Genomic DNA, 27,143 nt, shown 5'->3' on the forward strand with positions numbered 1-27,143 from the left:
GTCGATCTGAAAGATGCGTTTTTCCACATAAACATTTATCCGCCACACAGGAAGTTTCTTCGTTTTGCCTATCAAGGCATATGTTACGAATTCACAGTCCTCCCGTTTGGGCTCGCCCTAAGCCCAAGGACTTTTTCTCTGTGTGTGGAGGCAGGCTTAGCTCCTCTGAGAATGTCAGGTCGGTGGGGTCTTCATAGCTCCTTGTTACCTTCCTCTCGTCCTTCCTATTTATACATTGTAGTAAAGGAACGAAGGGTAAGTGGGCCGTCGGGCCACGCACATTCGTGTCACCAAGCATGCATTTATTTTCCTGCCTGGATGTTTCATATGTGTTGCTGGATTTATTTACATGTGTGGGCCTCATACATGTTTCATGTCCTGCCTGTGCACAGCAGTCATGTGTGTGTGTGTCAGGATTGTCAGGTGCATGATTATGGGACCGTGTCAGGCACCGCCCCTTGGGGTGACCGTCCTTCTCTGGTTTACAGAACCTCACTGTGAGTGTATTGGGCAATCGGGGAGCTGTCCATGTCTCTCCCATAGGTGGATCTCGAACACGAGATGATGAAAGAGAACAATAGGTTACTGTCGTAACCCTGGTTCTCTGAAACATCGAGTGGAGATATCCACCAGCTTTGCCCCGCTTGCCGCACGAGAAGCGAATATACTTACTGGAGAATAGCGTCGCGTGCAGGCCTTATATGCTCTCAGGTAAGGGGGTGGGGCCTTACCTGGCATTGGCTGCGCGCTTCTGTCTGTCTAGCCAGACTTGGTGCAATTGGATGCTTCTGCAGAGGTCAGGTACGGATGCCCTTCCCATAGGTGGATCTCTCCACTCGATGTTTCAGAGAACCGGGGTTACGACAGTAACCTATTGTTATCACTGACACACAAGTTGGAAAACCTGTAATCACTGAAACAAAATTGAGCACACCTGTGATTTCCAACGCATGAACAACATGAAAAAAGTGTTTAAATAGCAAGCAGCCAACCAACGAATTAACTGTAATTGAACACCAGAACTTTCTGCTTTTTGTATTAAAGACTGTGGCTGCGTCCAAAGACTAAACAATGTTGCCTGAGGAGGATGCATTCCAAGGTTGGAAGGCATCAAGGCACATCCGAATCTAATGTCAGATTCACTTCCTGTCTCCTGAGATGCCCTCATCTGATCGATTTTTGAAGGCAGCATAGACGTATCCTTCACTGCCTTTGATATCCCACAATCCTGTGTGTTCAGTTCCATAAAAGTTGAGCTTAAAAATAAAGATGGTGTCTGAAAGTTGCATTTTGTGGAGTTTTTGTGTGATTCTGACCAACTTTTGATGTTACTTCTAGCGGGAAATCAGTATTATATTAAATATTAGCTTACTTCCCACCAAATCTCACTCTATATTGTTGTAGATCATTAAACCTGCACCCAAAAAGTTAAGAGCAGCCAACAAGTGTCCAACACACACACAAAGCCCTTCAAAATGGCTAGATTTAATTTCTTTAACATGTTTTGGTTACTACATAATCCCCATTGCATTTCATACTTTTGTTCAAATCTTTATATTTTCTACATTTTAGAATAGTAAAGAATGACTAGGTTTGTTCAGTATTATATTAGCCGCCCTGCTCTCTGAAAACCAGTATCGGCCACTAAAAAACACAAAACAAGCAAATGTGTTTTAATTGTTTTATTTATTTTAAAAAACATTGTGTTAGCCATCTGTGTGGTGATGACTGGAAGAATGATTCCACATTTCTGTTCAGTTGATGACAAACAAAACCTCTTGCTCTGATGGTATGACCAAAAAAAAAACAAACAAAAAAAAAAGCCCTCAAACAGGAACATACTTCACTATTCATTACAAAAATCTGAAGACAGGAATCTGCATTCAAAAACAATCAAATGAACATCCTTCCAAAAACAGGAAACAGCAGTAGAATATCACAAACTTTCATTTGCATTACCAAACACAATTCAATGTACAAACAACAATCATCATATCCTCAACATATTCATCTGAAAGTGATTTGTTGTCAAAAAAAGAAAACCATGTTTCTTAACTGTCAAATTCAATTTGTATTTTTGAAAATTCCAGAACATTCCGGCCTGCATCTTTGTTTCTCTTTTAAACCACCACCAATACTTCTGTTCCCAAATTTCTTAAAGAAAAAAACACGAATATGAAACATCCATGGTCTTCTCGATTTTGCCAGCATCATTTTCCATCAAGTCTGAAAAAGAGAACAAAGTACTGATTAAAACCAAATTTGTACTTCCTGTAGGGAATAGCAGTGCTTGCAAGGTAGTAAAAGCTTAGGTTTTAAACTGCAGTTCTTCGTAACCTGCAATGCAACATTAACCTTTTTGTCATCAATCACACTGCAGTTGGTTAAACAGATGCAGGAAAAGACCAATCACTAAACAGTATTCAAATATCCACGACATCATCTGTTGGTTATCTTTTGAATGCTAAAATCTAACAAAGTTAATGGAACACTTTCAAACCCTAAACAGAATGTTTGACAAACATAAATACAGTGCTGCACTTCAAACAACGTACTATAATTAAAAAAGAAAATTATTATTTAAAATGCAATACTGTATTAATTATGACCAATCCACTCAGTATTCAAAATCATTTTAGGAAGGGGAATTTCCAAGAATAAATTGCATGCATTGAGCATAGTTTATTAGCATGAATCATGTCTGCAGTGCTTCGGCATGATTCAAAAACACATGCAAATTAGGTACTGGGGCAAACATCAGACACCATTTGCACAGAGCAATTCCTCTTTAGCAGGCCAGTTATGAGTACTAGGTTAAGAAGGATGCAGCAGACTACAACAATCTGCACCCTAAAAAATATTGTAAATTTGACTGTAAAAATGCTACAGTAAACACCTATTAACTGGTTAATGGTAGGTTCCTTTACCATATACAGAAAAAAAAAACTGTCATAGATTTAGTCTATTCTTGATCTTGTCATTTCATGTTATTTTATAGTAAAATACTGTTAAATGTGCAATTTAAATACTGACAAACCATACACTGACATTCCCAGAATTCCCTGTGACACTTCACATTTTATTTAAATCATTGTTTATTGGTAGTTTTTGTTAGATCTGTATATTGGTTATTTTAGTCTGTATGATACCATGCACCTACTATATATTAGAATTTTCCTCAGCTTGTGGAAAGGCTACTTGTGATGAACTTTTATTCTTCTTTACCACCTGTGTTACAAAACTGATTTTAGTAGCAGTGTAGCCTAGCCGCTGTATTTAGGATTTCTTTTTTTTTTTTACAGGTTGTTCTGTAAATACGTTTGTATTTATATTAACGCTGCAAATATTCATTGTGCCAGGCAAATAGCGCTGCTATTTGTGAACCAAGTGAAGCCCTATGATGCCCCTTATTTGTATAGAAACACATTTGCACTGAAAATAAGAGTTTAGTGAATGCTTGGAATTTAGAGTAGTTGTTCATATAGAACTTTAATCAGGCAACTTCCCAACTGAGAAATGACAAGCAATTTATCACATAAACTGTAGTTCCGAGCGGTCTGTCACTGAACACACTAATGAAGTGAAACACAAGCCAACAAAAACAAGTGATCACAACACTCTGATCAATAAAAAGCATGACATGAAAAATATGGCTTGACAGTCACAAATGGCATTGTTTCAAAGGAAGTTGTGAGCTTCACTCAGCAAACACACCAACATAGCCATGCAGTAGGTGTTGTCATGGAAATGTTGATGCCATATTATGGGATGCACAGGTGGCAACAGCAAGCCTTACTTCAGCCTGAAGGCTGGCCTTTCTTTTTGCAAAACATTCAGGCATTTATCGCAGACTCCTATATTTTGCCAACCTACTACTTTGTTCTGCAGCAATCCTAAAGGAAGGGTAAAGAAAGAGAGGGAATGGAAAAACGCAGAAGGGTTAAAGAAACAAACACCGAGACAAAGTGTTTTCACACCAAGAACGATAACTATAAAGTTATAGAGTCCACACCAACGGACAATAACGTTATTTATGCCCACTTTATTATTTATGCCCACTTCATATTTAAATGCATACTTTAAAGTCAGTTGAATTCTCATTGGATTGTTTTTATTGTTTATCAGCTGAAAAAAAAAACAGTTCTTAATGAGATTCCAATAATATTGTTCTTCATTTTTGTTATACCTATGGTGTGGACTTGCCTATTCTTATAGAGTAAGAGTGATTATTAAAAATGTTATAGTTACTATAGTGGTGTGAATGTCCCTAAATGCTCCATTCAGCTTGGCCTGGCAGTCAAAAGGCTGCTGTATTGTTGGCTGCTAGTATGTGTTTCTACTACTAGATGCCCCAATATTATTGGTGGGCTGTGTAATAGGCTATATCTTTTGAAAATCTGCCAACTAATGACATGTATTGGCAGTAAAAAAGATGTTTAAACATGACAACAGTATCTCATGGTAGATGGATGAGCTCCATCGAAACTTTTCTCATCTGTCACATCACCAACTCTCATAGATAATGATTTTAGGTCACTTCGCTGTTGCTTGCTTTATGTACAAATGTCCCTTTGGAAAAAGAGATGTAACTCAAGACAAGTGGAAGTCAAAGCCTTGCATTAAAGGCATAGTTCACCCAAAAATGAAAATGTGATGTTTATCTGCTTACCCCCAGGGCATCCAAGATGTAGGTGACTTTGTTTCTTCAGTAGAACACAAATGATGATTTTTAACACCAACCGTTGCAGTCTATCAGTCGTATAATGCATGGCAATGGTAACAAAATCTATGAGAGTAAAAAAAGAGCCAGAGCGCGTACACACCTCACGCACCAGATGCCGTGCATGTGCTCAAGGCAGTTGGACATAGTGGTGTATTAGAGGTAAAAAATTATATAAATACTGTTCGTTTTCTCGCACAAACCGATCGTTTCGTGTCTTAGGACATCAATGTGTCGTCAAGAGCCGCAGGGTTTAATTTGGATTTGGCTGTGCATGGTTTTTTTTTACTCTCATAGATTTTGTTACCATTGCCATGCATTATACGACTGATAGACTGCAACGGCTGGAGTTAAAAATCATCATATGTGTTCTACTGAAGAAACAAAGTCACCTACATCTTGGATGCCCTGGGGGTAAGCAGATAAACATCACATTTTCAGGTGAACTATCCCTTTAAATGCATTAAAGGAATTTATCTGTACAGAATTGGGCCTAGGAAAAAAAAAACATTTCAGGTTAAAACTAAACACTGAATGGACACTTATGTTCTCTCTAAGGTCTTTTTAAAGGCACTACAGATTAATTGGGTAAGTAATCTTCCACAAAAGGCTGTTAATTAGCAGGGCATCCTCAGGAAGGCACATTCTAAATCTGTGAAATTAATCTAGTCCCAAAAGACAGAAAATGAAGAGGAAACCACTTCGGAGTAAACCAAGCACGCACTACAGAGATGGCAACACACCCACAAGTTCAGCAGAAGGTTCAGAGTGAAGACATAAAGGGGACAGAGATAAAACCCAAGCCTCTATTTTGTCAAATAGTGCAATTCAAAGCTGCCTTTTTACCACGTCAGAAATAAGACTGAAAGATATACCAAATATTCACTATCTATACATAATTTTGATGGCGATATAAAATTAAGCAACATATCACAGTGGTTTGAATGACCATGAAGGTTGGCCTTCAAGACTGTGCATAAGACAAACTTCATGATGCTAACACTGGTTCATTTGCATTTTCACTAAAAAATGTTACTACATGCTATGTTTACATACACTTAACATTGCACCTTTTTCGCCAGCAAAGTTTCACTGTGTGAGACTAAATGCTGTTTATATCTGAATAGGTTAGTGTTAAGGTTATAGCTAGTGTGCTCAAAAACAATGGCAACATTTTTGCATTTAGATGTTACATGCATTCAAAATTTATAGTGTCTCTCTACTGCCTCAATGGATAAATAATTTTGATGACATCATTCTACATTTTATCTTCTCATCAGATTTTCTCTTTCCAATCAAATGCTCTTTAGAATCTGAAGCGTCCCGCCCCCTACACAATAAAAAAGGTGCTATAACTGCAGCGGAAATCAATCACTTTGTTTTCTATATAGTGAATAAAAGGCACATAGTGCATTAAATAAGGTAAAGTGAGTGATTTGGACAGTCTAAAAATGCTTTCCATTCGGGTGCTTGCAAAGGACAATAGAGGCAATATCGGTTTAAAACAGTTACTGTACCTTTTCACAGCTTTTTGTGCTAGCATGCGGTTCCCAGCCAGGAATGTGAGGCTGCCTATGATAGCCAAATACTTCAGAGTCTGGAACATGTTCAAGTGAGTCCAGTACACGTACATTAGACCCAACGTAGCTGCAAGAGAAGAGAATAAAAAAAACTATTTCTCTCAGAAGCATGTCACATTATAGAAGTTAAATTGGATGCAGGTCTGTTTTAAAAGCAGTGAAAGGTGAAAAAACAAGGCAAACATAATCGTGCAGTTACTTTGCTCAATTCCATACATGGATAACTCTTTCTGCTTATCTCAATTTAAGTTAAATATTCCATCAAACAAGTATTATTTAAAACATTTTCTATTCGATTGTACATTCATTTGGAAGTTCAATGTGCAAATCTGGTTATGATAAACTTCACCAAAAAACTATTAAATTAATTAGTTATTTAATAAATTCATAGCCCATTTCATTCTGAGGACATTCTTTTTGTACTGTGCTGGATCTTGACTTCATTTCCAATGTAAAATTTAAGTTCTAAAGGAAAAAAAAAAAACATTGACAACAAGTGATTTATATTTCATTGTAAAAAAAAAAAATCAATTTCTCTGTGAAGAAAATGAGATTCTTACTTTCTGAACCCTATTGTTGCACTCTATTAACTCTATTGATCACGCTGAAATACTACTGTGTAATAAAAGTCAGTCTTACCGGCATGGCCTATGTGGAAGAGAATAGTGCTGGGTGACAGTGTGAAGTTTGAGATATTGGCTCCAAGTTTAAACCACTGTACAGGCAAGAGGGAGAAACATAAGCATGACAGAGTGAATGACAGAATGATAGATCGAATATACATTATTTTTGAATAAAGCAACAGAAATCACATTAATTTATATAGTTTAATCTATTCCCATGTCAGTTTTTACATGCACCCATAATAATGTGTCAGAAGACCATTACCAGTATGAGCAGGAGCAGAAATGGAGAGAGGACCAAGGCAGTAAATGTATTGGACACAACTGTGGGTGGCTTCTTCTCTGGCTCTCTGAAAAGATGCTGTAGAAACAATTTTATAAATGAAACAAAAAATTTTAATTAATTAATTAATTAAAATAATACAGAAATGAGGTAACAGATAGGACTGGGCATATTTTGATATGGATATTTTTAGCCTTTCGATATACATCTTGATATTTATGAATAAGGAACCATAATTTCAACCAAACAATCAATTAAAGAAAGGAAACAGTATAAGTTTAAGAAAGAGTTGAAAAGTTGAAAAAGAGTAAAAAATGAATAAATAAAAATAGCAATACATAAACCGCAATAACTGCACTGTTCTAGTTTAACAAAATGTGTAATTACTAATTATGTTATTAACACAAAAATGTTAAAAGTAATTTTTAATATGTACATGGATCCTATAATTTCTCTTAATTTAGTATGTTCCCCCCTTTTCTTTAATGAAGCAGCATTTAAGTTTACAAACAAAACCTGATGACCCACGCTATCCACCATGATACAATAATCTGAATAGCATCTAATGCTTCAGTGGAAGGAGGAAAATCTGTCCTTTTATACAAAGTCCACACAGTCAATGTTGCAAACTTGCTTGTTTGACTTGTGAAAAACTGCAGAATTGGAAATATATTTTTTTATTATTTCATGCTTTGTTTTATTTATTTTTAATCCTAAAATGTTGATTTTTGTGTTTAAACAAGATATCAAATTCCAGATGTATATATAAATGAATATTAAGCTTTTATTAATAATAACATTCATGTTATCTGTCCAGAAATGTGGCATTTTCCTCAGAATATCCTGTCGTCCCTGAGTACCACTGGAGCGCTTACCTGGATTTCTGGTTTGGGCACATACAAAGTTTTAGCCTGAATTGTTCCAGGTACCTCTTCTTCTAAGAACTTCAGCACAACGTCAGCCTTTGAGAAAAATTAAGTCTAAATTAAGACTAAACAATGACAATTCAACATTTCCAAACATGTCAGAAAAACAACAACACAGCACTTGCAAAAGTCTATTTCAAGATCCCAGAGTTCTCCAATGAAAATAACTGCCTTACCACGTTCCACAAAATGGGGTTCTCCAGCGTAGCGTCTCCCACCATCAGGTAAAGAGCATAGGTGCCAGAGATGGAGTCAAACTCTGTCTTTCTCTCAGCTGTGTCCAGCTCAAACTTATACAAATTCTTACTGTCAGGTTCAGCCACAAACACGACCTCCTGACCTGTCTTCTGGTTGTGTAACCTCACAAAGGTCTGAAAGCAATGACTTCAATCAGTTCATTCAAATGTTTTTGAACAGTGCATTTAAATAGGGTTGCCAACTTTGCTTGCTTGGAGTGAGATTTTGATGACATGGACGTAATCACACATCCCTATCCAAGGTTTTAAAGGTGACATCGGATGCCCATTTTCAACAAGCTGGTATGAATCTTTAGGGTCTTCATGAAATGTCTGCAACATACCTTGGTTAAAATTTCTCAATGGTTGTGTAAAACAACACCCTTTTTACCTTATCATAAGCAGCTCCGTTCACAGCGACCCGTTTCGGTGCATGTCTCTTTAAATGATAATGAGCTACTGCTCACCCCACCCATCTCTTCCGTTTTATTGTGTATTTGGTTGCGCGTTACCATCAAAAACAAAACTGTCCTCAGAGGCTCTGATGTCGGGAGAAAATGAAGACACTTACCCCTTATTTACACCTGTTTCACACCGCAAACTTGAGCTTCGCGTCAGCGTAACTTCATCGTCACTGCGAGAATATTCACAATGGAAGTGTTTGAACAGCGTCACAGCAGCGGCTGCTCACTTTATGTATGAAACCGGACACTTTTACATTTAATTACAAAACACCTGCATTTGCTTACGAGTCAAGTCGCTACAGCTGTTCGAGCGCGGAGAAAATGGCAGGAAAATCCGTCAGCGATCGTGGGCAGGGCCTGAGCAGTATGACATCATACTGTTCAGAAATAATCGAGACTGTTAAGGTTTCTTTGGGGATTTAAAAAAAAACAAAAACTAATGGATTTTTATCCTTGTATGGTGCTTGTGTCTGCACACTGCTAAAACACATTTATATGCAAACACCATGTAAAAGCGAATTTTGCATCCGATGTCCCCTTTGAAGATCAAAACCTCACAAAAAGGCTTGTCCCACTAATGAAGACAAAAACATAGGACTATACAATGAGGGCAGAATTTATTCACTTGTCATGCTTTATGCATAAAAGAAAACCATTTTGGATGGGATAATCACCTGGTGAGGGGTGAGTTCCACTCCCGTGGTCTCATCAACTAACTGGAACGTCACGGCAAAGTTTTGATGGCCGTCTGCCATAAAAGATGCTTTGGCTTTAGTTGGATATTCCACTCTGAAAAACAGTGTTCAACACATACGCTGGCTTAATTATACAATAAAAAGAAAATGAATCAAATAGAGCTTGATAGAAGCTGGTGGTTCTAGATCTTACCTGGTGGTTTTGGGGCCAGTACTCTGGTCCTTGTCCACGACAGACAAATCCATGTTGTTGATGGCAACTCGGGTAGAGACCTTTACTTTGAGCTGAGAAAGCAAATCAAACAAGTTTCGATCTAAGGCTTTAAAATGACATCACTATAAGAAATTATTTCAATCCATTAAAATGGACACTCGTAAGTGTCAATATGCTGGAAGAAAGAAAAAACTACAGCAATTACAATAATTGTGCCTTTTTTGTAATTTGTTCAGTGAAAGAGGCCAATGACTTCAGAAAATCTCCACAGCAAATGTGACATGCTTTTGACCTTATAATTGTACACTGAACAGTCAGAGCAATTATTCTTTACATAGCTACAATGTGAATGAACGCACTCTAGACCAATTAAACGTGAACGTTGAGTGAATGAGGAAATGAATCAAAGTTCATTGCAACAATTAAGAGTTAAACGCTGAGGTCAACTCATTGAGGTCACGACAAGGCACGACATATACAATAAGATAAACAGATACAAACTAAACTTTTGATTTTTCTAGCACATTTCAAAGATTCAGTAAAGTACCTCAACATGGTTGGCAACAAATCGGCTGTCACCAGCAATGGCAACAGAGAACTGATAGTAGCCACTCGCTGGTTGGCTGGCCATGAAATTCAGCTCAAAAACCCCACTGTGAAACAAAGGACAGTCTTTTAAACAAAGGAAATATTTCCAAATGAAATTATCACTGTGTTTCAGGCATATTACGTTACTTATCCAGAGTCTGGAACTCTATTACAAAATAAAATATTCAAGCACTGTGCACATTACATAAACGGATAGTTTAAATTAGTGCTGCCAAACGATTAATCGCATCCAAAATAAAAGTTTTTGTTTACATACTATATGTATGTGTACTGTTTATTTATTATGAATATATATATACATACACACACACAGCATATATTTTGATTTATATATTTATATTATTATATTTTAAATTATATATAAATATGTTTAATATATAAACATAGCATATGTTTCTTAAATATATACATGTATGTGTTTGTATTTATATATACATAATAAATATACACAGTACACACTCATATCTTATGTAAACAATTTTGTTTATTTTGGATGCGATTAATCGCGATTTAATCATTTGACAGCACTAATTTTAAATGTATTATAGATAAACTCGAAGCCCAAACATACATAATTGACACGCAAGAATAAAACTAATTCGTTCTTGCAGGTCAAGCACGCACATTTGAACTGTCATTAAACATATTTAATGTGCTTTATGTATGTGTGATGATTAATGTTTATATATGAATAAAAGCCTAAATTAAATATGTTCATCATATCAAGTGATTGTGTGAATTAGATCAAACCACCTGATTCATACAGATTACTTTTACAATGTCTTTATGTACTTTTTGAAGCTTGAAAACCGATTGTGTATTTAATGGATGGTCAAAAATTAAGAGAGAATATTAAAAAAAAAATGTTCATTTGTGTTCCGAGGATGAATAAAAATCTTAAGGAGTTTGGAAAGGCATGAGGATGAGTAGAAACCAGAATTTTCATGTTTGGGTGAACTAACTAACTTTTTAAAGGAAGTATGTTTAGTAGCATGTTTTGTTTTTTTTCTTCTGCAGTTTCAAAATTTGTATGGCATTAATCATTATTTGAAAGTTGTCATCTGCAATGCACATACTCTCTGAGGGTGAAGGGTGCCTGGCTTAGCACGGCAGATTTTGAGGACACAGCACTGGCCGACTCCGCCAGCACACTTGCTGAACTGAGGGGCTGGCAAAGGACATCCGTCACCTGAAGCTGCAGTAACAAACACAGACATCACAGATTATTTCAGGTCTCTTAATCGAAAAATGTGCCAAAGCAATTGAGAAAAACTGTAAGCATTGTATACATTTTACAATTTTGCTGATTACTTAGAAATCCCTGAATAGTTTAGCTTCTCAGTTTCTTTCACATTATAATCCTTCACGCTTCTTGCAGTCACAAAATTCCTAAAATATCACAACTGACTGTAGGTGGTAGATCCGTTTCCTATTTAGCACCCAAACTTTGAAACAGTCTACCTAGCACTGTTCAGGAGGCAGACACACCTCTGTAAGCTTAAACACAAATTAAAGATCCATCTCTTTAGCCTAGAATACACATAACATACTTTCACATTTCTATAATTCAAATCCATGAAAGGATTGTTAGCCTGCATTAATTAGGACAACTGGAATGGGGTACACTTCTCATAACACCCAGTGTACTTGTTACATTAAAAGAGGAATGGCATCTACCTAATATTAGTCTCCGTCTCATTCTTATCCCGAGGTTACCATAGTTGGATCCAGCCTGTATCCAGACCAGATGAATTGAATTAAGATGAAATAATTAACTATTGTCTTCTGTAGAGCTGCTTAATACTGAACTTATTTCAAAATTGGTTAAATACATTTTACACTACTGAACTGAACCAACACTGAACTGACTTGATCTAAATAACAGAGTCTCCATAACTGAGTTTCCATAATTGATTCTGCTATTTTTCGTCTTATTACTGTGAAGCTCCTTTAAAACAATCTATGTTGCATAGTGCGCTATAGAAATAAAGGTGACTCGACTCAGTATTCATTTTGTAGTAATTATGCTTATGGAGGCATGAAAAAACAAATTAGCAGTCTTAAAAAATTTGATTTTTTTGACTCTGCCCCAAAAAAACTTTAACTTGAGGTATGAATGCTTCTAAACAGTAAGGCATACAAAGAACCCTATATCAGATGAGACCAATTCAACTTGTGATGAACAGTCAGTGCATCTCAATCAGACCCGACTGACATGCAACCAGTGATCAAGACAAAAAGGAGAGTGAAGAAGTATTTTACCTCACATCCAGACAGAGCCTGGCTGGCTTCTGCCGCATAAAAGAGTGACTCCACGCTAGAGGGATCCAGGTTTGACTTGATAAACCTGCATGTCTCCTGAGGTAGACAGATAAGACAAAATTAGACACAATGGTAAAGACTAATATTAATTGTTTAAAAAGCTTTTTTCTTACATCTGCATCCGCAACAAAGATTCCCAACTTGCTAAGTCCAACAACAGAGTAGTAAGCAGACTTGAGGTCAGTGAAGGGTTGGCTCAATACAGCCTGAAGTCTGGCCACATCAGTGATGGTCAGATGGTGGGTTGGGTTCAGGGCCTGGGTCTCAAGAACCAGGGACAGGACCAACAGGCTAAACAAACCTTAAAAGAATACAGTTCATACGATGACACATAAGTATCTCAAGGTAACTGCACTTAAAGGAAGCATTTGCCTCCTGGAAAAGCATAATATGCATTTTGAGGATGTTGAAATCAATTGGAAATACCGAAGATTGGATGTCCGGAAGCACAACTTTTTTTAGTCATTTTATAGACTTACAAAGAGCAATATCTAGCTGATTAAATATTTTACAGCTGAGCTTAACTTACAAAACGTATATTCACGACAGAAATGTCCAGGTCTTTTCCAGGCCTAAAATCACAATATTACAAATTCTCAGCTGTAAAAGCTGTAATTTAAACGCTAGAATTTACACGTTCTTTGCAAAAGCTGTCAAATACAGAAGCTATAACATACTGCTAATATAATATGACTCAACGAAACTATAAAATGCACTATAAATGTTCACCTGACACTGGATAAATACTACGCACAATACTACTAAAAACATCTAATATCATAGTTACTCATATCAGAATAAATGAAGGTACTGATTGACTGGCTGCAAGAACAACTGTTTGGACAAAATGTGACAAACTGCATTCACAAAATCAGCCTAAACATGTCAGCGACGCATCGCTGTTCCCTCTTACACTGATTTAATGAACATAAATCTTCAACAAAAGCATAAAAACATGCAGAAATATTACTTACAGAGATGAGCCATTGTCGCCTAACGCACCGTCACCAAAAGCAAAGAGAACTTCCGGGTCATGCGGATGAAACTTATTTCACCAATGTAGGGGGACATGTGCGTTCATTTGATCTAATAATAGATATCAAACATTTAAAATGAATACCCCAATGATATACATTATATGGAAAAGATAAATCATGTATTTGATAAATGAAGCGTTCGTAAATATGTAAAATGTATGAAATGGACATTACATTGAGGGACAAATTACCCCTACGGACCTCATGTGGTGTGAGCCAAGTCGTGAAAAAATTAATGAAACATGAGAGAAACGTGGACTTCCAAACTACATATTACATTTTTATAATAGTGTACAATAAAATTAAAACCTTTCATAAATGACCACGTACAGAGTACAATCTGTTTGTATGAGAAATAAAAATGCTCGTGCGCGGTAAAAGACGGAAGGTGTGTGTTGTGCTATGTGTCTGTTTGTGATTGGGCCGCTTCCAATCCTCGTTTCTCATTTCAACCAATCAAATACAGGATAACCCCACATGAAAAGTGATATAAATTGTAATTACTAGTGAGGATTTTGATCTGATCTTTTCATTTCGTTCACCAACGAGATTTGTTCACTGACCCTTTTCATAATTAAGTTTCATCATTACGTCTTTAGGTGGCGACAAATACATTTATAAGTATTTTGACAGAAAAGGGTCTTTTTATACAGTGGCCCCAAAAAGTATTCGCATATTTGGCCACAGCTGAAAATGCATGAATGAATTAGCATTATAGCAATGATTTAGCATTAAAATATGTAATCATTATAGTCTTTATTAATAAATCATCTAAAACTTGTATTCCACAAGGATGAATTACAGTTTTTCTCAATTGCTTTGGCACATTTTTCGAAACAATCTTAACATTCTCTAAACTAATAGATTACAAAATTACAAAAGATTTCTATTTCAAATCAATGCTGTTCTTCAAACCTTTTGTTCATCTGTGAATCCTTAAAGCAGACACTGTATCACAGTTTACACTTTCATTAAACATTGGTAATAATAAGAAACATTCCTTGAGCAGCAATCAACACATTAGAATGATTTCTGAAGGATCAAGATTGGAATAGTGGAGCTTGGAAAGAAGGAAGGAAGGAAGATTAGGGACGGACGGACGGACGGACGGACGGACGGATAGATAGATAGATAGATAGATAGATAGATAGATAGATAGATAGATAGACGGACAGACAGGTAGATAGGTAGATAGATAGGTAGATAGATAGATGGATGGATAGACGAACAGATAGATAGATAGATGGATAGACGGACAGACAGATAGATAGATAGGTAGATGGATAGACGAACAGATAGATAGATAGACGGATGGATGGATGGATGGACGGACGGACGGACGGACGGACGGACGGATGGACGGATGGATGGATTGATGGACGGACGGACGGACGGACAGACAGACAGAAAGACAGACAGACAGACAGATAGATAGATAGATAGATAGACAGACAGATAGATAAAATATGTGTATATAGGGGTGTAACGGTACACAAATATGATGGTAAATACAGCACATTAAGCTTTATGACATATAGTGTAAGTTATGAGGTAAGGGCAGAGACCAGCTCAATGCAAATGACTGTAAATACAACATAAGGTGCAAAGGAAGTATAAACAGAAGGTGCATTATACACACGGCCGCATTAACCATTGGGCTAGGCGGGGCTGAAGCCCCGGGGCCCGAGCTAGGAGGGGGCCCGTGATTGGCTGTGGAGTAGACTGACGGACATCGGTAGCGCCGATAGCAAAAAAACCACCACGCCCCCTATTATTTAGTGGAGTTTTTCCGTAAATTCCATGCATTACCATTAGAGATTAAAACGTCACATTTGAATTTGTTTTACCAATCAAATGCATTTATTATATATTTTAGGTTCGAGGGAACTGTGCACGCAGCCTATCTATCAGGTGATCGCTGCGCCTAATGTCTGCATTCACCTCTCTTCACTTCATTCTGCTGTAATCTAGAAACGGTCATGCAAAGAACAATCTTCGATAAGTAAAAATGTCAACTATTCTAAAAAATAAAATGAGGGGAGAGGGGAAAACATGAGTGAGTCACTAAAATCCACAGCTAGTTTATTTTACTAAAGCTGATGATGGAGTGGGAGTTGTGGAACAGCAAATGGACCGGGCATATGGAGCAGATAAAAACAGCGTCATCATACCCACAGATTTTAGGTTAGTTTGATTATTAACTTGATAGATGTATTGTGCTTTTTGTGTTTGAACAAACTCTACAGGGCTAGTAGCCTATATTCGCTTATGGGTTGAGAAATTAATTTTGCGCGTCATGATTTAAGCTTTTCATTTAAACACATTTTAAGTGTTGTGGTTTAAAAACTAATTTAACTGTTCAGGGACGTTAAGCAGTGGCAGAATTCATTTTGGCAAATGCGCGCGTTAAGACGGTTTCTGATACGCGCGGAGCGCACTTACTCGTACAGCGCCTGACTAAGAGTTATTTTTCGCGCCTTGTGTTTAAACGTTCAAATACACATAGTTATGTGTCAAAATGCCTGTCTCCGACCTCGTCAACACAGTTATAGTTCACCCAAAAATTAAAATACTGTCATCAGTTTCAAGTTGTTCTGAACCTGTATGAATTTCTTTGTTCTTCTCAACATAAAAGAAGATATTTTGACTCCAATAGTGTTTTTATTGTGTCAATAATGTAAAACAACAGCAGAATGAAACTCATTCAGGTTTAGAACAATAACAATATAACTTTAATTTTTGGATGAACTATTCCTCCAAAGCAGCCTAATATAGCTGCTCTTGCCATTTGTGTCAATAATGTAAATTAAACATTAGAAAGAAAATCACTCACTGTCCTTGACCGAATCGCTTTTGTAAAATAATGTATATTGAATTTATACAGTGAAGACTATTCAGTCTATTTCTAGTCTATTTATTTTATACAATATATTTTTTATTCACTGCTTTAAGTGTTTGTAGGTCAGTTTCTTTGTTCTATTGTAATTCATGACTGTTTACTTGTCTTCAGTAAGTTTGTTTTTACATAGGTTAGTATTTTTTTTATTTTATTTTTTTTTATTTTGAGATATTGGAATTGGTAACAAGAATTATGAAACTTTGATTGGATAAAAATCCTATGATACATTATATCATTATTGTGACGGGGGGCATAAAAATCCTGTTAATCATTATTGTGACGGGGGGCCCTGCAGTAAGTCAAAGACATTTGTATACAGTGAGTATTAATGCGGCCCTGATTATACAGTGAGGTAAGTAAATAGCATATGTTTAACATATGTTTAGTGCAAATTTGGCATCAGGAGGTCAACATCGTTTTGTGACCGAACTTTACGTTCATTCATAAATTCACCCCGTCTGTGTTGCGAAGCACCGACTTTTTGAAAATACTATGGAATTACATTTCTGCCGAAATTCTGCGCGCGAAAGATCATTTTGAGCGCGCAAAAGTGCGTTTTGCACGCGCGCGAACTGAGTGTTGTGGAGAAAATGTTTGTCTCGCAAAGAAGAAAGTATTTCGAGCGATAAAGAGAGAGAATTTATTTTTTTTTTATTTACATTTTTTTTTTTATAATGATGATGATGTAGTCAAGTAGCTTCGAAAGAGATGAGTTTTCAGCTGTCGCTTGAAAATTGTCAGAATATGTGCTTGGAAAAAAATATGATCAGAATATCAACTTGCGTAATAATTATGCATGCACTGTATTTTTCCTCTTCTGCTGTCGAGGTAATGCAAGAAATGTTGTGATTGGTTGTCAAGGCAGCCAATCAGAATTTAGCAGCCTCGGTCTCTGATTGGCTGGAATTATGGCACATTGTAACGCTGGGTTGTGTTGAGCACGCGAGCTGTTGGCATTTAGCGAGCACTGAGGAGGGCATCAGGTGAGCAAGCTAGTGAAACGTTGCACGCGCAAAAGAGAAGGTCTGCACACATCCAAAAACGTGTTTTAAATGCAAAATTGATTTCCGTGCGCTCGAAAGACTTTTTTCTTTGCGAAACGAACATTTTCTCCACAAAACTCAGATCGCGCGCGTTCAAAATGCACTTTTGTGCGCTCAAAACATGATCTTTCGCGCGCAGAATTGTGGCAGAAATGTAAGTCCATACAAATCCCGCCGTGTTTCTGTTGCTGACCAGTGCTATTGCGCAACTCTTGCGCAGCGTTGAATGTGAATCCCTAAAGGAGATATGAAACGAAAGCAAACTCAAACTACACTCTTTTAGGGTTTTCGTGAGCCTGCCCCTGAAGCTGCTGCTTCTTCAGCTGCAGCAGATGACACGAATCGCTTGAATGTTTTAAATTGGCAATGCTTAAACATGCAAATAACAAACTTTTTTGAGGACGCAGCAGTGGCCCGATCGGAGCAGGGACAGATCAGTAAACTGTCATTACCTGACCTGGTCACGATCAAATATATTAGCATTACTTGGCAGCATAAAGGAAAAGTATGCATTGATTTGTAAATTTAACTGATTGAAAACGAAAGTAAATGAGGGGAGTTGAAAGATTTCTTATTCTGTGGCTCCCTCTAGTGGACTTCACTTGTCCTCCAGAGAGGGCATTTTTGCTCAGCCAATGCAATACTGTGTTATTCCTATGTATGTCTGCACTATGTCTGTACTTTCTTCTACACTGAAAGCTCCTGTCGTCAAGTCAAATTCCTTCTGTGTGTAAACATACTTGGTAATAAAGCTGATTCTGATTCTGATCAGAAAACTGTAAGTCTGATCAGTTAGAAAAGCAAACAAATATAGCAACAAACTATATCAGGTCCAGGGTCTCTAGCGTTTGGTGCTTGCAGCATTAAAGCCCTAGGAGGAGATACAGTAGGCTACTCTTGAAAATTCTTGGTCTCAGATCAATAAGAAGTTTAAATAGTAGCTATAACAGTATGTTGGCTTTCTGAAGCCAACATAGATAATAACTTCAGTAACGTTAGTGTGATTAATGAATGCAGGAGAAGGGGAGAGATGACGTAGATACTGTGTATGTGTACAGGAGTTAAACTGAATACAATGTTTATATCTCCTTGTTTCAGATGATGCGAAAGATGAGAACTACTGAAAGTAAGGCTAGGGAATTTTAAAAAAATGGGCGCTCTTAAATGTGCATTGAAAATTGCCAGCTGATAAAACCTGTGCTCCAGGGACCATATTCATATAACATGTAACACTAAACAGTAGAAAATCAGTTCAGTCTCCCCAGTTGTAAATGTCATTGGCTGTTAAAGTATTGTGTTGCTTATAATAAATTGACATGTTGATATCACATAAGCAATCTTTCAGAATGCTCTCAGTTACATGTAGAGCATTCTGATTGTCCAACTGTGTGCATTGGTGAGTGTGGTGGTGCTTATGGGGTGTTGCTCTGGGACGGGTGAGTATGAGGCTGGGAGGGGAAAATCACAGTATACTCACAACAAAAAACTAGACTACACCACTGACACTGTGATGCAGTTTGTGAGAATACTTTCAATAGTGCAATGGTAAATCTATGGTAAATGATATAATTTATTAAATTATTAAAGGAAATTATATAACTATACAGTAAACTTGTAAATTTACTGTAAATTAGTAAATTATATATGATATAGAATGGTAAATCTATACCAAATATAATCTATATAAAAAAGATTTGACTCTATATCAAATATATGGGTCATTCAGTAATATTTCAGTCCCCCAGAGTTTTTAAAGTGGTGGTTCACCAAAATTGTTAAAAGCTTTTCACAACACTTTGGCATGCCCATTCCATTATAATGAATATTGATTGATTGATTGATTGCATAAAATAATTTATTATGTCTATCTTAAACCAAGCATTTTGTCATGTCACTGAGGCATGACACTGAGTTTGCACTTAGAAAATTATTAACAAAATATACATAATGTCTATGATTTTTGACAATAATGTAAGCATTTATTTGTGTTCCTTTCTAAAAAAAAAAACACAAGATATTTTATAAAAACAGACTTTAAAGTTATGTCCCTCAGTCTGAACTCAACCCCGTCACACTAACCATTCTATGCCCATAATAATTTAATCTCCACACGTGGCATCATTTACCAGAAATGACATCATTCAGGTCTCTTTAATAGTGGTGCAGAAAATGGTTAGTAGTATCATACTTTTTATTAATATTTTTGAGGCGTATTATAGTCAAGGAATGTACTGTCAAGCTTAACAACTCTACCCCGTCACATAAAATTAAGATGGAGAATAATTATTTTTCAACATTTTATTTTAATCCATAAATATAGACAATGTACTTATTTTATTGCTGGCATATGGGTCTACTCTCCTACACTACATGAGGAGTAGTGACCATTTTGTGACGAAAACCACAACCCTATCACAAATATATGTATTTCTCATTGTTACGGGGTTGTAAACTTTTGAAAGGGTTATTTACTTCATAAAAAAAAAAAAAAAAAAAAATATATATATATATATATATATATACAATAGTCATGGTTTCAGTAAATATATACTAACGAAAATCATGACAACTCATATTTTTGTTATAAATAGAATTTTTGTTGTAATTCCTAACACTTGATGTAACACTTAAACTTTGACAAGCATCATACATCAGAAATTGAACCCACATTAGAAAACTCTGAGTAATACAATAAATAGCCAATGAATATTGGCGAATGTAATTTGCATGTTTAACCACTCCCTGTACAAATAGGCTGCATCCACTCATTCACATTACTGCTTTGAAGCAGAGTGCTTGTAGTAGCTTAGTGACGTCAGCTCTTGCTTCCAAAGCTTACAGTGCTGCAGGTCCAAAAAAACAAGGCAAGGAAAAAGCTGTATGAGGGCAGATCTGCCCCAGGGTTGATGCAGGAGCTGCACACAGCGTCTGACTTCGGGCGACAAAAGTCCCTGCTCGGTCCCTCGGGCAGGTGATGTCTACACTTGCAGTCCAGAAACACCAACTCTGCTAAACCTGGCTGAGATGCGAGATGCAGACGAAGTTTGTTTTCTTTCTCTATATATATATATATATATTGCTCAAAACAATTAAGGGAACACTACACTTAAAAATAAAGGTGCTTCAAAAGGTTCTTCAAGCGATGACATAGAACCACCATTTTTGGTTCCACAAAGAACCATTCAGTCAAAAGGTTCTTTAAAAAACCATCTCTTTCTTACCTTTTTGTAATCTGAAGAGCCTTCTTTCGCCACAAAGAACCTTTTGTGAAACAGAAAGGTTCTTTAGATGTTAAAAGGTTCTTTTATGGCATCGTGAGGCACCTTTATTTTTAAGTGTAAATCATCACAGTCTAATTAATATATTAACGCACACACACACATTATATGTGTGTTAATATATTATTTAATTTTTTATCATTTCTTGTAAACTAAAATTTTGACTAAAATTAATGAACATGACCTGATGAATATTAACTCGACTTTTCGAAAAACAAAACTAAAAAACAAACAAAACCCTACAAATTAACACTGGTATGTTTTCACTTTTGAAGTTATGACAAAATGGTAAATGAATGGCAAAACTAACATTTTAAGAAATGTAATGTATCACATTTGTGTTTAATCTCTGGTGCTGTTGACCGCGGCCTTCTTCATGAAGAAACACAAAATACAGGATACTTTATCTAAAAAAAATTAAATAAAAAACACCTTTTGTAGACTCAGGAATTCTTTGCATGTTGGCAGTGTTGTTTTGCTGGCATACTGTAATTCATGTAATTACAATATTGTTAAAATGTCGAAACGAAGACATTTCTGAATGTAAACAAAATGCATGTTAATTAGTTTTAATACTGAGGTTATATTTGTGCTAATCTTATCTGTCTGCTGATTTTTTCACAATTTGATCATTCTTGACGTTGAAAACTGATATTGACATTATTCAGTCCCGTTTGTTTATAAAAATGTACATAAAATCACAGTTCTTAACTCCTTGATGTAAATTGTAGAATTGCTAGGTTCACGTTTTTGCCTCATTTACCATTGTCCTAAAGTAGCAGTTCAAGCTGCTCTACTTTTGCCATGAATGTAACATGAATTCCCTGGAGGATCTCAATAAGCTCAAAAAAATTAGCTTTGGTTTACAGACCATTATTCCATCAATCTGTGAAATTAGCTTTTTAAGAACATACCAGGAGAGACATAAAACAATCTTGTTAATCTTGATAAACCAGTAAAATACAAACTGGCAGAAATAATGAAAAGGTACTAAAATTGAATAATCTTTAAAAGCCAGATCTTTTGACAGAAAAAACACAAGAGGAAATAGTTGGTTTAGTACAATATATTTCCGTCTCGATAGACATAGAAATCGATCATTCCTTCCCCCACTTTTTACACTATAAAAGGCCTGTTTACTTATGAAACAGAATGGCATTAGAATATGATATATGAGCTAGGAAAGCCAAGTGACTGAATACAAAATAATGTCACATTGGGAATGAGGGCAGTACTTTCTGATGAACGCGTCCATAGTTGTCAGCAAAACATTTATATACATGTTTGTCATTTATAGACATTTACACATTGTATCATAAATGGAAGTACAACTTATGAGAGAAAACAACTGAACTTGACATCATTTACAACATCTACACTTAAAGATGCTCATGCTGTCTGCTGATAACTGGATATTAAACACCGTCATCCTTCGTGTTCTTGAACATGCGGTATTGCGCAAATGAATACTGTTAACTCTGATTTCTCGTCCTGCTTCTTCAACAGGCGATGAGGCCATTGAAAAGCACAGAGTTCAAGAGTTTATGGGAAAGTGTTTTAAAAACACATTTGTGGTGAAATTTCAGTGATTTTCTCCTTCTTGACAGTGCAGGTCTTGAAGTTTCTGAACAGATGTATCCATGGCTTTTTAGAGGAAGTTGAAGGATTTTAAATATTGCCACCAGATTTTCAGCGTAAAGGGAAATGAAAGATAAATGAAAAAATCCTGAGGTTATTATACCCTAAGATTCATTTGGTAGAGTAACTTTTATGGAGGTTAATTTTCACTATTATGTTAATATGAGGTTTGTTTAATTTCTTCATCAGATATGGTCAGTGATGTAAAAAGTCCGGAAGGTCCGGGAAATGGTGAGATGTTCTCAGTTCTACTGAAATCGCTTCTGGGAAATTGAGATTTTCCTCAAATTTTACTGCCAACATAAAGGGGAAATAAGAGTTGTTCTCGTTTGCTATTTCCGGCGCTGCTTTGAGTCAGTCAGTCAGCTGTTCCATTGAATCACTCACTGAGGATGGGAATGCTGGCATGATCCAAACAAGCTAACAGTTCTTCATTACAGCATTCTGCAGGGAAATAAAAAAACTATTTAATAAAAACAAACACTCATATTGAAGCACATTTACCACATAGTACAACACAAGGCCACAGCACAACACAGAAGCCATTCTAACGGCTATAGACTGAGCAAATGCTGCCCTCTAGTGGAAAAGTAAACCAACTTACTGAAGATTTTTATAGAAATTGCACAAGCAAATACATGGCTTCACGTGATCAGACCTAAAATGCTGAACACCTTTCTGGAATGTTGATTAATAAAAACCTATACTGCAAATATTGCACTCATATAATGCCTTATCAGCTGAGTTCATGCAGCAAAAAAGTGCACAGCACTGAAACTCTACTTGCACCCACTTTTGCAGTGGTGAATGTTGTAACCTTCAGAGCACCACAATAAATATGCTGTTATATTGTGTGTGGTATGAAACAGGCCTTACAGTAAATAAAGCAAAGATTAAACATGGTACGCAACTGGCGTGTGTGTGTGTGTGCGCGCACTTGCAAAAGAGTTCAATCTGCACACACTGTGAGAGACAGCGAATATAAAGTGTTAGTATACCTACATTTACGTCTCATGGTTTTGAGGACTGAATAAAGTCTATGCTTCATAAACAGAAATGTCATAGTTCACACTTTGACTTTCCCAATTGCACCATTTTTGTTAAAAACTAATCTTTAAACTTTTTCATTCCTATAGCAAACGTTTGCTGGATTACGTTTACTGTTTGGACTGCCACCTTGGGCATGCAAGTGCAAAACGACGCGTTTAGTGTGTGATACCATGGAGTTGCCCCGGAAATTCTATCGTTTCTATCGTTTCTAAGTGCTATCGGTTTCAGCTGCTATTATCGGCTTCAATCCCAATCGACAGCAAGTAAAATAATAATAGCAAGTTTGAAAGGTATAGTATAATACAAACCTTATTAAAAATAAACTGGGATATGCCCAGAATAAAATGAGCAACAACATAAATGAAAGTAACTAAATGAAAAGAGAGAGAATGTAATTACTTTAAACCAAATAATTCAATATAATTCTAATATAAGAAATATTTATAAATAATGTTTAACCAATGAGTAAACTTACATTAATTCAGTTACAGACAATGAGAAGAGACTTTAGATATAACAATTTATGACAGAGCTAATTACAAAAGCTTAAACATTTTTTTTTTAAATAAAACAAAACTCATCGGCCAATCAAGACCGTTGATCCGTTTTGGCTTTAAAAATCTGGTACGAATCATCTGTGGTATTTTGGTTATATAATTTCCAGATTTAAATGTTTTAATTTTAATCGATTTTTACTTGTAGCAGCACATACTGAATATTACATATCACATTTTTCTTGAACATCATGCAGCCCCATCTTACAGTCTCAATTTCTGAATACTGGGAAATTATTTGGCCTGAGCAATACATCAGTCTATGAAAAGTAATGTAGTTGGGAGAAGCTTTGATATAACTGTGAAAAAATGACAGACCTGGCTCTGAGCTGCTGCTGGCTCTACAGGAGGATACAATTTGATTTCTTTTTCGCTTTCTTCTTTTCCACTGGTGTTTTCCTGTTAATTTGTCTGACCAAGTCATAGAAGATCTGCAATGTGCGAAGAAAAAAAAAAAAAAAACAGATACTCTTAAAGTACTCAATATAAACATGAAACTATGGAATATGTTCTGAATAGGGGTGCTCCGATTGATCGGCTACCGATCACTATCGGCCGATAATCACGTTGGGATGATTGATCGGCGGTCTCTAAAAAGGCCGATCTCAAAAAAACGATCTCAAGCTGATGACGCTGCCGTGAGAGGTTTGGCACAACATGCAGCGGCACCGTCTCAGTCTCTGTCCGGCGCAGGTGAAAAATTAGGCTATAATGCTGAAGGTGAGGTACTCACCTTCATATTTCTTCATTAAATAACTTATAAAGTAATTTGAAAACCTTGTGAGAGACGTAATTTCACAAACACCGTGCGCGCGCTCTCTCTCTCTTTCTCTCTCAAAATACGCAAATGGCTTCAAATCACCACACATCGCGTCTGTCTATAAGCAAGCTGCACGCTGCACAGTTGACACAGGAATTGTCACTTGCACAATCGAGGTAGTGTCACATCGTCACTAAAGTTTATAAATTGCATTTCTTTTTAATTCTTGCCAGTGTTTAACCATTCAGCGCTCGCGAGCTCTCCTGGAGACCGTACGCTCATGCACACTCGCAGCGCACACACATAATGGCAGGTTCACATTACTCCATTTGCGGTGCATACGTGATGCGTATTTTTTCCACGCTCATGTTAACGGATTAAAGCGTGCACACTGCACACGGTTGCTGTCCAGCAGTGCGTTCCAGTAGCGGTGCGTCTGCAGCAGTGCAGAGATCGTTTGCGCACGAGTCTATTTTTGCTGCGCTGCAAGCGCTGAATTAAAGTAACATTGCATTGTTTGCAGTAAATATGAACATGGATTGACACGAAAATGTATAACGTAAGAAAAGTAGTTAAAATATTTTGCCACTTGCTTGAGCAACTTAATATACAAATCTAGAAGTAAATGCAAAAGTAAAAAGCATTGAATAATGTGTTGCTTATATTTATTGTGTTTAAACGTCTGTGAAAGATTGTATTACTGTACTGTGTAAAAAAAAAAAAAAGAAAAAAAAGAATTGCAATGCTGAAAAAGCATTTTCAGTAACAATGTTTGGATTTGAAATTAAAATAATGGATATATGTTGTGTGTGATAAAAAGCCACGGATCAGTAGCGGACTCCTGTCTGAAAGCACAGTCTGTGCTGCTTTCCCTCACAAGAGACACCTAAGAGGGGAATTCCCCCCATTTTCAAAAATGAAATTCAGGCCCTGAATAAATGTCTAAAAATCCTGATTGGAGTATCAATATAAATAGGTATAAATGATAAAAAGAAGGCTTTAAAAATATCGGTATCGGTGATTGATATCGGCAGATACTGCTTTCTGTGATCGGCCTCAAAAATCCTGATCGGAGCACCCCTAGTTCTGAATGGAGGAAATGTCAAGCGAGTAAATGTTACATGCTCACATCAAGGACGTTGATCTTCGATTTGGCGGAGGACTCTAGAAAGGCACAGTTGTTCCACTGCCGGGCCAGATTTTGCCCCTGTTCTTTCCCCACCACCCTCTCGTCCTCCAGATCACATTTATTACCCACCAGGATCATTGGCACCTACAGTCAGAGAGGAGGAGAAAAAGAAAGTTACACAAAGGTAATTATGTGGATCTACCATTTCACCATGGAAACTAAATGCTTAGGCAACATTTATGAATGCATTGTAGGCTAGTTTTGTAACATTTACAATTTATTAGACCTGTGAAGATGAAAGATGCCAAAGGTTATTCTCAATTTTATACCTGAAGCTGTGACCAAACCACGTCAGACATGATTTAAATGTGCACAATCATCCCAGCAACAAATAAAACCTCAGTAAGCACTTATTATGGTAATCTCTAAAAAGAACAGAAAAACTGAGCTTTCTGATTATAGACCCTTTTAGGGCCGACGTCACAATTACGTCACTGCGCTAACTGGAGGCAAAACAAAGGGAAAACTGGAGGCGGCCAATTCAAACCAGCGCAGATTCAGCTACATAAGGAGCTTAAAATATCGTCTTATTGTGATGTTGGGTGCCAGAATCGACTAGGGGTGGGGGAAAAAATCGATACAGCATAGTATCGCGATATTTTCCGCGGCAATACTGTATCGATACACGGACGCCAAGTATCAATCTTTTATTATACTATTTGGTAGAATAATAAAATCAATTTCTTTACAACCCACTAGATTGTGGTGTTGAGTATTTTTCTGGTGAGGTCAGCTGGGTCACCTTCAGCATGCAGTAAGTTAGTAAAATAAAGAGGGCGGCATCGCGGAAAGTTATCAGGAAAGCCCCGTCCACGTTTAAATCGGATGTATGGACTTACTTTGGATTTGTAAACAAGGAGGGGATGTAAGTAGGGAAGCACCGAAAACATAGGCTACATATAATAATAATAATAATAATATATAGGGATGCACCGATACCACTTTTTCCAGTACTCGCCCGATACAGATACTTTTATTTTTGGTACTTGCCGATACCGAGTACCGATACCAATATTTTTATTG

At 36.7% G+C, this 27,143-nt stretch overlaps 2 protein-coding genes across 2 annotated transcripts in view; both read right to left on the minus strand.

The window, feature by feature from the left end:
* Positions 1–3,803: 3,803 nt before the first annotated feature.
* On the minus strand, positions 3,804–13,741 carry LOC107669003 (dolichyl-diphosphooligosaccharide--protein glycosyltransferase subunit 2-like). The gene is made up of 13 exons (XM_016461093.1): positions 13,647–13,741; positions 12,786–12,973; positions 12,613–12,708; positions 11,427–11,554; positions 10,289–10,394; positions 9,721–9,812; positions 9,507–9,621; positions 8,309–8,503; positions 8,082–8,168; positions 7,189–7,284; positions 6,940–7,015; positions 6,238–6,367; positions 3,804–3,893 (listed from the first exon to the last, which is right to left on the minus strand). The coding sequence occupies exons 1-13, from the start codon at positions 13,657–13,659 to the stop codon at positions 3,842–3,844; spliced, it is 1,374 nt and encodes a 457-aa protein (XP_016316579.1). The 5' UTR covers positions 13,660–13,741; the 3' UTR covers positions 3,804–3,841.
* An 8,239-nt stretch (positions 13,742–21,980) lies between these two features.
* LOC107669014 (ras-related protein Rap-1A-like) overlaps positions 21,981–27,143 on the minus strand; it is a 25,499-nt gene continuing 20,336 nt past the window's right edge. The window contains exons 6-8 of the mRNA XM_016461103.1: positions 26,061–26,204; positions 24,490–24,602; positions 21,981–23,011 (exon numbers count right to left, since the gene is read on the minus strand). Coding sequence (XP_016316589.1) covers positions 24,513–24,602; positions 26,061–26,204 — 234 coding nt within the window. The 3' untranslated portion in view covers positions 21,981–23,011; positions 24,490–24,512. The remainder of the gene's footprint in view (positions 23,012–24,489; positions 24,603–26,060; positions 26,205–27,143) is intronic.

The sequence above is a fragment of the Sinocyclocheilus anshuiensis genome, unplaced genomic scaffold (assembly GCF_001515605.1).
Source record: "Sinocyclocheilus anshuiensis isolate Anshui unplaced genomic scaffold, SAMN03320099.WGS_v1.1 scaffold192, whole genome shotgun sequence".
Lineage (NCBI taxonomy): Eukaryota > Metazoa > Chordata > Actinopteri > Cypriniformes > Cyprinidae > Sinocyclocheilus > Sinocyclocheilus anshuiensis.

What these genes read in the sequence shown, in the direction of transcription:
- LOC107669003 (XM_016461093.1), bottom strand. An exon ending in TCTTTGTTGCGGATGCAGAT is followed by an intron (nt 12,709 to 12,785) that starts GTAAGAAAAAAG and finishes TGTCTACCTCAG; the next exon opens with GAGACATGCAGGTTTATCAA. An exon ending in GCACCCTTCACCCTCAGAGA is followed by an intron (nt 10,395 to 11,426) that starts GTATGTGCATTG and finishes TTTGTTTCACAG; the next exon opens with TGGGGTTTTTGAGCTGAATT.